The sequence below is a fragment of the Macaca fascicularis genome, chromosome 2 (assembly GCF_037993035.2).
Source record: "Macaca fascicularis isolate 582-1 chromosome 2, T2T-MFA8v1.1".
NCBI classification, from domain to species: domain Eukaryota; kingdom Metazoa; phylum Chordata; class Mammalia; order Primates; family Cercopithecidae; genus Macaca; species Macaca fascicularis.
Window position 1 is genome coordinate 128,575,909 of NC_088376.1, and position 13,410 is coordinate 128,589,318.

General features: G+C 39.6%; 1 protein-coding gene across 50 annotated transcripts in view; it reads right to left on the reverse strand.

Moving 5' to 3' along the window:
* The window catches only part of MAGI1 (membrane associated guanylate kinase, WW and PDZ domain containing 1), a 677,437-nt gene that overhangs the window by 141,735 nt on the left and 522,292 nt on the right, over positions 1 to 13,410 (reverse strand). For all 50 annotated transcript variants that reach the window (XM_074032628.1, XM_074032621.1, XM_074032638.1 and 47 more), the window contains exon 3: positions 374 to 493. In XM_074032628.1, coding sequence (XP_073888729.1) covers positions 374 to 493 — 120 coding nt within the window. The remainder of the gene's footprint in view (positions 1 to 373; positions 494 to 13,410) is intronic.

The window sequence follows — 13,410 nt, forward strand, 5'->3', positions numbered from 1 at the left end:
AGGAAAGTGACATTTTATTTCTTCAAGATTAAAACAACACTACTTACAGGGTCACATTTTGTGATTAACCATGATTCTTCCTTCTTTTCTAATACCACACATGTCCATATTAAAAAACAAAACACACCTGCGCACTTGAATAGGTAAATTAAAAAAGAAAACTCCTAGAGAAAAACAAAAACTATTTTTAAAGAGCTCCACAAAGCCTTATTCCACAGACTTTAGCTATTATTCGTCATATTAAAGTGAACTGCAATCTCCTGTTATTTGTTTAGACCTCCAGATTCCACAAAACATTTTTGCCTGCATGGCTCTGGGCTCCTCTGAAGTACCCAGGAGAGAAGCTTTTTATGCTGTCATACAAGTAACTCACCTTCATAGGTGCCGACTTCCAGAAGAGTCCCGCTCTGCTCGAGGTCCAAGAACTCCTTCACAGTCAGAAAGTTATAGTCCACGCCAGGCACTTCTCCTTCTCTGGGAGATCGGGTTGTGCCTGTAGCAGAAAATACAAAGGCACAACAAACCATCAGTCAACTAAAACAGGAAGTTCCACATCCAGGTGTAATTAAAATAACCTGTTTAGTAAGCTGGCGTACCTAAGACTCTGCCGCCTCATCTGTCCAGACAGGGACATGGTAAAGGCAACTTCTTTCTAACACAACACAATAGCATTCTCACTGCCACACTCTAGTGCCTGGGAACCCCAAATGGGAGAGAGAGAAAAACAAGCACAGCTGGGTCACCTAGAGAGAGTTTTATACCATTTTTGACAATGCACTGAATAGAAAAGGTGAACTGGATTTTATACAGACAACATTCACAGTCAGCAGCTTTTAGGACTCTAGTAAATACTAAAAATGTATCCACCTTAAGCTCAGATCCTAAGGGGTCTGTGTTTTTATCACAGGTCTTGAAATTCTTGTGTTCCTCAATACAACCGGCAAGTTCCAAAGCTCTTTAAAGAAAATGACACCTGCTGCATAAACACATCACTAGAGAAATCTGACTGCCCAAGATCTGTGGTTGGACATCTCCCAGCGATTAAAATGCTGCTGCTCCTCATGTAATTAATATGTTTGGCAAAAAGAGGCCATCCATGAATTCTGACTAGGAAGAAAGGACACTGCATTTGCTAGAAAATTCTCCCCCTGAATTAATCTGGTCATCTTCTCAGTGGCTGACAAATGTAACACTTCCTCTTATGAAATCATGCAGAGCATCCAGAGAACAAAAGTCACCTAGCTCAGGTGCTAGGCTGTGGATCTAACATTTTAGTCCAATCTCAGTCAACAAAGTAGAAGCAATGAGCAGACTGTGGTTTACACATTAGTCAAGAAAGGAAAATAAGCCAAGCAGCAACTATGTACCGTGTACTAGGAGCCTATGTTAAATATTATGAGACCAAAAAAAAAAAAAAGAGAGAGAGCAAAAAATGTGATTTCTGCTGTTACATTCAACAGAGCTCATTTTGCAAGGCATTATTACCTGTGGTGGTGATTTAACATCAATGTTTTCCCATATAATAAGCAAGGATATTTCCCTATGCCTAGGAATTAAATAACCAACTGTATGTGCCTAGTGGCCCTAAAGTTCTTAGCGCTGTGCAGTCTCTGATCATTTGCCCATGTGAATGACCGCATCCACACCTATACTGGATATTCATAATTTTCATAAGTCAAAAACACTCAACACTTACTACACACGTTACTCGGGCAAAATGTATTTTTAGTGTACAAAATTCTTCTATCTGAAATCTGAATATTTTAAATAGCTGCAAATTGGGCATATAATGGTTATATTATAGATGTTTGCTTCTCATAATCAGCATGCTAGAGCCTTGGGGTTAAAGAAGTCAGATACTCTTACACTGTTTCCTAATTTGTCCCCATTTCGTGCCTCCCCTGGCAGGTGATGACAAATCCCTTGAGGTAGTTCACAACTTTTAAATTTACATATCAAGTGTCAGGCACAGGAAACATAGAGACAGTATCACATACTGTTAAAGAGCAGTGATCTGGAGCGGGAATGCTAGGTTCATGGTCTACCTCTCCAACTTGTGGTCTTGGACAGGTTCCTTAGTGTCTACTATTTCTCAGTGTCCTTGTTTGCAAAATAGGGACAACAATGGCACCTAATCCATAAGTTTGTTGTGTGTATTGAATGAGATAATCCTTTCTGAAGGCTTTGCTCAAAAATTTTTAGTAGACATTATAGTTTATGTTTTTGTTAGAATTAATTGATGGAATCTTACTGTTCAAATCCCACTATAATAATCTGTTATTTTATATATATATCTGTATATGTATGTGTGTGTGTATTCATGGCATTACATATTGCCATGAATAATGCCATGGCATTATTCAACAAATATTTATTGAGGCCCCAACATATGCCAGGCACTAGTTCAGGCACTGGGGAAACACTTGTGAACAAGACAAAGCTCATGCCCTCGTGGAATTTATATGTTACTGTGAGACACAGAAAACAAATATGTATATAAATAAATACAGCATATAGTGTCAGGAGGAAATCATTCTTCTATAGACTGAAGGATCAGAAGGTATCTCGGAGCAACATAGGTTAAAGGTTTAGACAGTGTCATGGAGGGAGGAAGCAAGGGAAAAGTAGGGAAGCTATTTTAGCTAGGTGATGAGGAAGAGCCTGGCGAATGCAAAGGTGATGGGGAATGCATCCAGGCAGAGGGAAGGGCAAAGGCTTTGATACAGGTGTGATCTGGTGTGTCGAGGAAAGGGCAGAAAGGCCAGCATGGTTGCAGTACAGTGATGAAAAAAGGGCTGGAAACGAAAGCAAGGGGCAAGATTACATAGGCCACAGAAAACACTTCATATTTTATTCTAAGGATAATGGAATGCCATTCTTAGAATGGTTTTGAGCAAGGGGGTGCCTTGATTTGGCTTTTCTTTTATTTTTCTTTTTAGAGACAGGTCTTGCTGTATCGCTCAGGCTGGAGTGCAGTGGAGTAATCACAGCTCCTGGGCTCAAGAGATCCTCTCACCTCAGCCTCGTGAGTAGTTAGGACTACAGGCATGTGCCACCACACTCAGCTAATTTTTTTTTTTTTTTTATACAGATGGGGGGGGGGGTCTCACTATATTGCCCAGGCTGGTCTCCAACTCCTGGCCTCAAGCAGTCCTCCTACCTTGGCCTCCAAATTACTGGGATTACAGGCATGAGCCGCCACACTCGGCTTGGTTTTCCTTTTTAAAGCTCTTTGACTTCAAGGAGAACACGTTTTGGCAGAGTAAGGTGGGTTGGACAGGAATAGAAGCAGGGGGACCAGTTAGGTGGTTACCATAGTGTCCAGGTGAATGGTAATCAAGATATGGACTAGAATAGTAGGACAGCACTGATAAGAAGCAGTGAGATTTCTATTACAAACAGAGTATTTTAAAGAGCTACAGTACAGTCCATAGAACAGACATATTAAAAGTAAAACCCATCATCAAGGTATTAAGCACCGCATGCATTAGCTATTTATCCTGATGCTCTCCATGCCACCCACCGATGGAGGACAGAGAGCATCAGGGGGTTGGAGATGCACCAGGATAAATAGCTAATGCATGTGAGGCTTAATACTTATATGATGGATTGTCAGATGCAGCAAACCACCATGGCACATGTTTACCTATGTAACAAACTCGCACGTCCTACGTAAGTATCCCAGCAGTTAAAATTAAATTAAAGTTAAAAACAAAGTATGTCAGCTCATCACACCATGTTAGGTCTATATTTTGAAGACAGAACTAATAGAACTTGCTGATGGATTGGATGTTGTATGTAAGAAAGAAGAATAAAGACAGAAATACTTATGTTGTGATCTGGGCAAATGGGCTGTGCCATTTGCAGAGATTGAGAAGGCTGAGGGGAATGGTTTTGGGAAAAGGGAAAATCAAAAGTTTACTTTTGGACATGTTAGGTTTGAACTGCCTAATAGACAGCTAGGTGCAAAGAGCTGGAGCACAGTTGATCTTAAAAGTCTGAAGGTGAGAGTAGAGGGTGGAATGTAAACTTAATAAGGGTGATCAGTTGATTAGTAAACCAAAGGCATCTGAAGGTAAGAGACAAAGATAAAATCTACAGAGAGAGTTTAGGAAAAAAAAGCCAAGAAGTTTGGAGTGAACACTAAGAACTTTTAACTTTTAGAAGATAGGAGTAAGAGGAAGATCGTCAAAGGAGACTAAGCAGCAGTAGCCAGCAAGATAGGAGCAAAAAAGGAGGGTGTGATGTCTTGGAGCCAAGTGAAAAAGCTGTTCAGCCAGCTACTTGTAAAACACAAACAGTCTACATCACACTGGGAATTCCAGTGCAGTGCAAGAATAGAAGCTCTTTGAAAGTTGCTGTGAAAGGATCTGTCCTAAATATGTTCTGTATGGCAACTCTCATATTCAGCCTCCATACCAAAGTTCCATTAACTTAATCCATCTCAAAAAAAAAAAAATGAGGACAAAATAAAACAAAACAAAAAATGTGTTGAGTTTTATAGTCTTGCCAAACCAGACAACGTTGATTTTCTTCTCCTTCTGCAGCCATCTTTGCCATTCTTTCAATGATGTTTTCAGATCCAATTTATCAGGTTTACCTTAAAGACAACAATCACCCTGGGGTCTTAATTTCCTGAGAGGATTCAAAATAATCAAGAATGTCAAAAATGCTAGATTTCAGAGGAAACATGAAACTAAGATCCCATTTTTCCATGTAAATAAATATGCTTAGGATGCCTTAGAGCAGCAGGGGAAGGGAGTGGGTGGGCGGGCAAGTCTCCACCCATAAACCGTTCAGGGTTTATTACCCAGACAAAACCTTTCCATGCTCAGGCTAGCAGGAGGTTTCCCAGCTATCCTCTGAGCAGCCTGCCCTGGGTCTGGGCCAGCCTGACCAGGCTCCATTCAGCGATGCTTTGGAGAAAAGGACCCAGGGAGGGGACCCCGCCTTCTCTTTTCTTGTAGCAGAATGACAGGCTGCTGGCTGGACACACGCCTGGCAGATGGCATTTCAAAGGGTTTTCAGGAGCCATCTGGGTTGGGTACAATTATTACAAACCATGCTTCTAACAAAGCCAGAAGGGTTACTTCCTGACAGAAGACGAGTAAAACAAATTCAACCATGTTTCTCAGGGACAGCGTATTAATAAAAATAAAAAAAAAAAAAGCCACCGGGCTGACAAACTGGGATTTTCCTTAGCCTACAATACTGCCTTCTGTTTCTCTAGCTAGAAATTGGGCCAACAATATCTTGCAGTTATTAGCTTTAAGCTAATAATAAACACAGTGTCCAACCCCCCAAAAAAGAAAAAAATATATAACACTGGGAAAAAAATAATAGCTTCCATTTCTCAGATGTTCACTTATGTCCCAAGCAAGGTGTTAAGCACTTAATCAGTACTATTATTGTATATAATCTTCACAAGAAACCCAGAAGTAAGGATTATTATTACCCTCATTTTATTGATGAGGAAGCTCAGACTCAGAGAAGTAACCTGTCCAAGGTTACGTAACAAGTTGGGCAGAGCCGTGATCTGTCTGGATGCAGGTAATCTGATGGCAGCATCCCTCATCCTTAACCATCATTGTCTGATGGAACCTGTCTTCATGGAAATGTTCCATCTGTGCTGTCTAACATGGTAGCCCCTAGCCACATGTAGCTGTTAAAAAGTGGCTGGCCAGTGTGACTGAGAAACTGAATATGAACTTTTATTTAATCTTAATGACTTTAAGTTTAAATAGCCACATGTGGCTACTGGCTACTGGACTGGTCAGTACAGCTCTCAACCATGAGAATGTCTGAGTTGCCTTCATTACACTACATCCAGTACCATGTCCCAAACAACTTCTAGCACTCAAGAACAAGAAACATACTTACCCGAAACAGCATGACATCTCAAACAGATAAAAGAAAACCTCTCTTAAAAACAAACAAACAAACAAAACCTCTCATATGCTTTGAAAAAAATGAGTGTCCAAGAATATGGAAATGATCGAATGAAAAATGGTTGATCCACCCTTGGGAAAATGTTTTAGCTATGTAATGGTAAATGGTAAAGAATGGTTAAATTGGCCAGGTGCAGTGCCTCACGCCTGTAATCCCAACGCTTTGGGAGGCCGAGGCGCCTGGATCTCGAGGTCAGGAGATCAAAATCATCCTGGCTGACACAGTGAAACCCCATCTCTACTAAAAATACAAAAAATTATCCGGGCATGGTGGCAGGCGCCTGTAGTTCCAGCTACTCGGGAGGCTGAGGCAGGAAAATGACTTGAACCAGGGAGGCGGAGGTTGCAGTGAGCTGAGATCGCGCCACTGCACTCCAGCCTGGGCAACGGAGGCGAGACTCCATCTCAAAAAAAAAAAGAATGGTTAAATCTACATGCAGTTACCTGAAGGAATACCTTTAATGTGCATTGAAGTGATACACACAAGTTACAGAATAAGATGTAAACTATCACTGCATTTCATTGAAAAACAGAATATGGCATGTTTTACAAGTTTATGAGTTTTATGAGTTCACATAGTTAAATGGGTATAATAATACTATACCCTTAAGAGTGGTTAGCCACCTCAGGAAGGTGACTTCAGAAATGGGAAGAGATGAAATGATGGTTTCCTTCTTTACACACTTCTCATGCTCTGAATGGTATCAGTAGGCAGGTAATTGTCTTGGCATTTTATAAACTGAATGAAATCATTATCTAAGAAATATTTTAAGACCTGATTCTTGGGTATTTTACTCAAGTATCTTCAATAGTAATGTAGTCCTCAGAAAAAACATGCAAAAGACTTATAGACTCCAGCTGAATCACACAAACAATGTCCCAAGGTTTCGCATCTCTTAGAAAGCCAGCCTCAAGGTCAACAATACTTTACTTGCCTTACTGATGAATAGGAATATACTACAAGTACATTTGAGAAAGTGGTACTATTTTTCCACCTGATTTTATTTTTAAATCTCAAACTGCTCATCACTTAAATAGGGTCCTTTTCAAGTATTTAAGTACCTCCAAGATTTGTACTAGAATAGTGAATAATATCAACCCTTCCCACCACTGGATCATAATTTAAGTAATTAATTTGAGCTATGTCCTAGTGAGTGTCTCAGAATGAATTAGCAGTGCCCTCAAAGTTCACCCAGTAAAGCTTGAGTGGCTACCTGCTTCTTATGCACATTTTATGGTTCATAAACTTGCAGTGTATCTGGCTTCAGAGACTCCTGCTGAGGAAACGAGAAAGTGACCTTACTTATCACTAAAATCCACAAACCATGACTACAAAAAGGAAACTGCACTGGGAACTTGTTCACTCTATCTTTTTATTCTAGAAATTCTCTTGAAAAATCCAGTTGAGGTAGAAAAAGAAAAATCTTACTGGTGAAATTCTGATAAGCCATTTCCTACTGCTTCACGTTCCCAAAGCCATCCGGTTTCAAGATGTTGAGATCTCACTCAGTAACTGTCTAAATGGTCTTATGGCCAGATTATTAAAGAAAACTAATCGGCCCACAAAGATTAAACTGTCAATATTCCACGATATCACCTGCTGTTAAATTAATCTGGGTCTTGCTTTTCAAAACCTAACAAGACTTCAAAAAATGACAGTCACTGCAACTGCTTCCGTATTAAGAACAGATCATCATTTTCCTATTCTAACACAATCATTTGCATCTGGTAAATATCCAGAGTATCAGTTAGACATCCAGGACAGCCTCATGCAGTTCATTCTTTAGTTGACAGAGCTAGAGGCCAGTAGAATGTATTAGTCCTCCAAATTCACTCAGTTACCCTACCTCTGGCACAATTTTTGCCATATATGATGATCAGCACTACGATTTACTCAATATCTACCCCTCAAATCAAACTGCCTTTTGTGGTGAAACAGACATTTTATTTAATAAAAAAAAAAATTAAACAGGCCGGGTGCAGTGGCTCACGCCTGTAATCCCAGCACTTTGGGAGGCCGAAGTGGGTGGATCACGAGGTCAGGAGTTCAAGACCAGTCTGGCCAAGATGGTGAAACCCCGTCTCTACTAAAAATACAAAAATTAGCCAGGTATGGTGGCAGGCGCCTGTATTCCCAGCTACTCAAGAGGCGGAGGCAGAGAACTGCTTGAACCCAGGAAACAGAGGTTGCAGTCAGCCGAGATCGCATCACTGCACTCCAGCCTGGGCAACAGAGTGAGACTCTGTCTCAAAATAAATAAATAAATAAATAAACATATTTAGGTAAAAAGGAAATACTTAGCCACCACATACCTATTAGAATGGTTTAAAAAATGTTTCTGTAATACCAAATGCTGGCAAAAATATGGAGCAACTAGAACTCTTATGCCTTGTTGGGAAGAATACAAAATGGTACAACCATTTGGGGAAAGAGTTTGGCAGTTGGTTAAAAAGTTAAACATAAATTTCTCATATGACCTAACAATCCCACTCCTAAATGTTTACTCTAGAGAAATGAAAACATATTCACACAAAACCCTGTACATAAATGTTTAGAAGAGCTTTGTGCATAATCAACCAAAACTGGAAAACAACCAAATGTGGTTCATTTGGTGAATGAATTCACTGTGGCACATCCCTACAAAGAACTACTGCTCAGCAAAACTACAGATACACACAGCATGGACGAGTCTCACATACATTATGCTCAGGGAAAGAGAATCCAGACTCAAAGATTACTCACTGTATGACCACTCCGTTTGTATTCCACATATTTTACAGAGATGGAGAATCAAGCAGTGGTTACCAGGTATGTAGGGTGGGAGCAGCACAGGTCATTAGGGAAAGGAGGAGGACACTGTTTTGTTTCCTGCCTATTGTGGTGGCTGCATGACTGTGCTTTTGTCAAAACCCATAGCACACACCACAAATGGTGAATTTTACTGCGTATAATTTTTTTAAAAAGGAAACATTTAGCTTTACCTCAAATGGAGAATCGGTTTCATCCTGCCATAAAGAGTAAGTAACTAAAAATAAATGCAACAAAAATAAAGCCATTTTGTTTTATCTGCAGCCTAAGGCTTTGAGCCTGAGGTCTGAATTATCCTATTATCACAAAACAGGAGTGACAAACATCAGAAATATCTTAAGACACCCATGAATGTCAATTTGAGACCTTCTCCTTAACATAAGTATAAGGACTTGTCTTCGTTAGTTTGTACTGTTATAACAGAATACCATAAACTGGGTGGCCTAAACAACAAGCATTTGTTGAGACAGGCATTTTGACATACACCTGGAGTCCCAGCTACAAGGGAAGCTGAAGTGGGAGGATTGCTTGAACCCAGCAGTTCAAATCCAGCCTGGGGAACATAACAAGAACTATCTGGTGAGAGGGCCCTCTTCTTGATTTTCAGACAGCTGCCTTTTTGCTGTATCTTTATATGGCAGGAAATGAGAGCCCATCCTCTTTTTCACATGGGACATCAATTCCATCATGAGAATCTGACCTTCGGTTAATTACCTCCTAAAGGCCCTGCCTCCAAATACCATCACAGTAGGAATTAGGGACCCAAAGGTGAGAGAGAGAGACAGAAGGGTGTGTCGAAGCAGAAACAATTCCAATGTGAAAAGAAAAGGTGTATGTGCAAGGTGGTCACGGTACCATGGAAAGGGCTGAAAGAAAATCTATGGCTCATACTACTTTCGAGGGTGGGAGTGGTTAGAAAACAAACAGTGGAGAGAGGGGGTAAAAATCCATGATGTAATCCCAGATGAGATAGCTATGCAGACTCAGAAGGGTCACGTGAATAAATATGACTCAAACTTAGTGTCACTAAGCAACACACACACACACACACACACACACACACACACACACCCCTCCACCCACCCCCAGTGGTGCTGTTCCTCCAGCAGAACAAAGCTGAAAAGGTAAGATCCTTGTCTTCAAAGAACTTGGAATCAGTTTGGGTCTGTATCCAATCAGAATTGATGCCTCATTGTAAATGAGAAAGCAGCTAAAAGAGATTTGACTGATTGTCGTCCCTATAACACATTATAAAATAAACAGAAATAAAGAAGGCCTGCCTCCTCCTCGGGGGTCAGGGGAAGTTGCTGAGTTATTTAACACTTTATATGTGGTGATCTACAAATCACTTCACAAGGAAGCAAGGCCACTCAGGGCAACATGAATGGATCCTTTCTAGAAGCACCATTTTGAATAATGGGGCATTCTCTGTCCAAAACTCTCAACTATGATAACAAAGGTCAGAAACAGGAACCTCATTTTTTCTATCCCAGATCTCAACACAGAAGTGTCAGTAATTGGTGTCTCATAAATGGAATAATGCCAAGCCACTCAACAGCAGGTGTGTAAAGACAATTATTTTATTCCAGTTATAACTTGCATGTTTGGGATCAGCAAACCCTTTCAGATTCCATCTTGCATGGAGGAACACTGTGTGATGAAGGTACTGGAATCTCATTTTAAAAACCACACCTAAAATACTTGAAATAAATAAGGACTTGGCATTTATTCCATTGTGCTGATGATTTGCAAAATTGGCCTAGACATGAGAGATGAGAAGCATCCGATCTTGTTTTCATGATCCTACTTCTAGCTCTTTTCTCCATAGCTATGACATGGGATGAAGGATTGAGTGCCAAATCCAAGGAGCTCCACAGGAACTACGCAAACTGACCATGCATCCTTTTCCTGGAAGCCACGTGCTCTCACTTAAGTGTAAACATGTTACCTTTCAAGGAGATCTACATTATGTCAAAGCAAAATGTGGACCTTCCACATTATTGAATGAATCATATAAAACAAAAAGAGAGTATATATTTGTCTAGGGCAAGCAAATGGTTCCCAGTAATAAACAAAAACAGCAGCTCAAGGAGCTGATATAAGAAGAACCAGTCTTGATCCAGCTCTGCCACTAAATTAATTATGTGACTACCTTGGAAAATTCCCTTTTATGCACTCAATTTCCTTATCTGTGAAACAAAAAGGGTAACCACTGCTCTGACTATATCACAGAATGATTGTGAGACCAAATAAATTTATGTGCAAGGATACAAACCCCTCAGCAAATTTAAGGCATTAGAAAATTATGTTCATTTAAAAAATCTGTATTTAGGTCAACATCTATTCTTTATATGCATTATCTCATTTAATCCTTGCAACAACACTATAAAGTAGGTAATATTATTATCCTGTGTCACAGATGAGAACATTATGTGACTTGCCAAGAATTACACAGCTGGTAAGTGGCAGGACCAGGACTTGAAACCAGGTTTTTGTTACTATAGAGTGGTGGGAACTTCCGTACACAGAGAAGACAAGGGGAGGGGTGGGAGGATAAACTAGTAGAGGAGTGAGGTGCAGCTGAATTTCCACAGCTCTTCACCCAGGGTTGAATAAATCAGCACTGTCTTCATCCAGGAAACATACCGGGGAGCTGATGGAGTTGAGGGTCTGGGAGAAGCAAGCTGATAAAACCCTTGCCCACAACCTCTTTGATCCCAAACCTAAACTGTCAGGAGCTGTGTCTTACTGCCTCTTAAACAGAATACTGAGGTGGACCAGAAAACATTCCACAGGAAAGTCAACTTGAACCTGAACATTAACCATTTTCCCTCATTTTTCAGGGAAGGAACTTTTGACACATACAAACTCATGGAAACCTCACATTCATTAAAGTCAGGAACGTGAGAATTCTCAAGCTGTAATCGATTCATTTCAAACAGTATTAAAAAGCATCCAGGAAATAAAGGATTAGAATCTTCAACATTAGATACATACTTATCAGAAATCAACTTTTGAGGATTATCCTTGAGGCATTTTTGTTCCAAGAGGGATTCAGGAAACCAGTAATGCTATACCCTAGCACTAAAAGTTGTCTATGAGAAAAGGGATTAGAGCAGATAGACTCTCTCTATTATGGCAGGTAGTAATACTTTTGCTTTCTCTGATTAATTATAGCAATTGTTTGTGTAAAATGGAACGAACTACTTCCAACGATTTCAATCAGATAATTTTCAAAAGCATATTAAAAGAAAATAATTATTTTGGTAAAAAGCTGTGATTAAGAATATCAAGTTTCTACAAATTAGGTGATTTTGCATGCTCAATGCTAAATACTGAATGTTTCCAATATTTGGCAACTTTCTTGCTTAGTTAAAAAAAAATAATAATAACTGGGGCCAGGCATGATAGCTCACGCGTTCAAGACCAGCCTATGCAAATAGTGAAAGCTCGTCTCTAAAATAATTTTTTAAATTAGCCAGATATAGTGGCACGTGCCTGTAGTCCTAGAAACTTGGGAGGTTGAGGTGGGAGCATCACTTAAGACCAGCAGAGGTTGAGATGGCAGTGAGCCATGATCATGCCACTGCACTCCAGCCTGAGTGACAAAGTGAGACCCTGTCTAAAATAATAATAACAATAATAATAATCGGGAATGACTGCTAATAGCTACATGGTTTCCTTGGGGAATAATGAACATTATTTAAAATTAGATCGTTTCAATGGTTGCACAGTTCTGTGCATATAATAAAAACTAAAGAATTGTATACTTTAAAGGAATGAATTTTATTGTGTATAAATTGTGTATCAATAAAGTTGTTAAAAAAACTATTACACTGCAGAGATGTAAAGATGGGTAAAACCTGATCACTGTTCTCATGAATATTATAATTTAGTTGAGGTGTTGTTACATTTCCATAAATAATAATACATAGTATAATTTACTCTTCATCAATTTAACAGCTGCTTTCATTAGTCCTCCCAATATGGGAACTCAGAGAAAGAGTGAGATCAGCAATCACTGACCACGTTATGTCATTTTCCTAAAAACTGCAGGGATCTAAAACTCTTTCAGAATGGCGATCTAGAGAAATTGTTACAAACTCTACAACCAGATTTGGTGAGTTCAAATCTCAGCTCTGGTATCTGCAAACTGTGCAACCATAGACAAGGTAAACATTTTGGGCCTTGGTTTTCTCATCTCTAAAATGGGAATAATAATAATGCATGCCTGATAAGACTGTGTGAGGATTACATGAGACAACACATGTAAAATGCTTAACCTGGTCATAATATGCATTCGGTAAGCATTAGCCATGACAACAACAGTATCTGCCCCCCCACCACAACATACTCTGTGCTTCTAAAGGGAAATGGTTATGGAAGAAAGAAAAGACTATGGATCACTTACTATATCTCTAACAAGGAACACAAGTTTTCTATACGTAATGCCTACTTTAATTCTTCCAAGAGGGGTATATTTTTCCAACCTTGACGAAATTTTCCATCCCTAATCACCATTTTTCAAAGTCACACAAGAATCTATATAGCTCCTAACCACAACTTTTTGTATTATCTTTCAATAAGAAATCACAAAGTCAACACATTCTATAAATACCATCATTCTAGTCATTAGCCACTAGCAAGGATCCA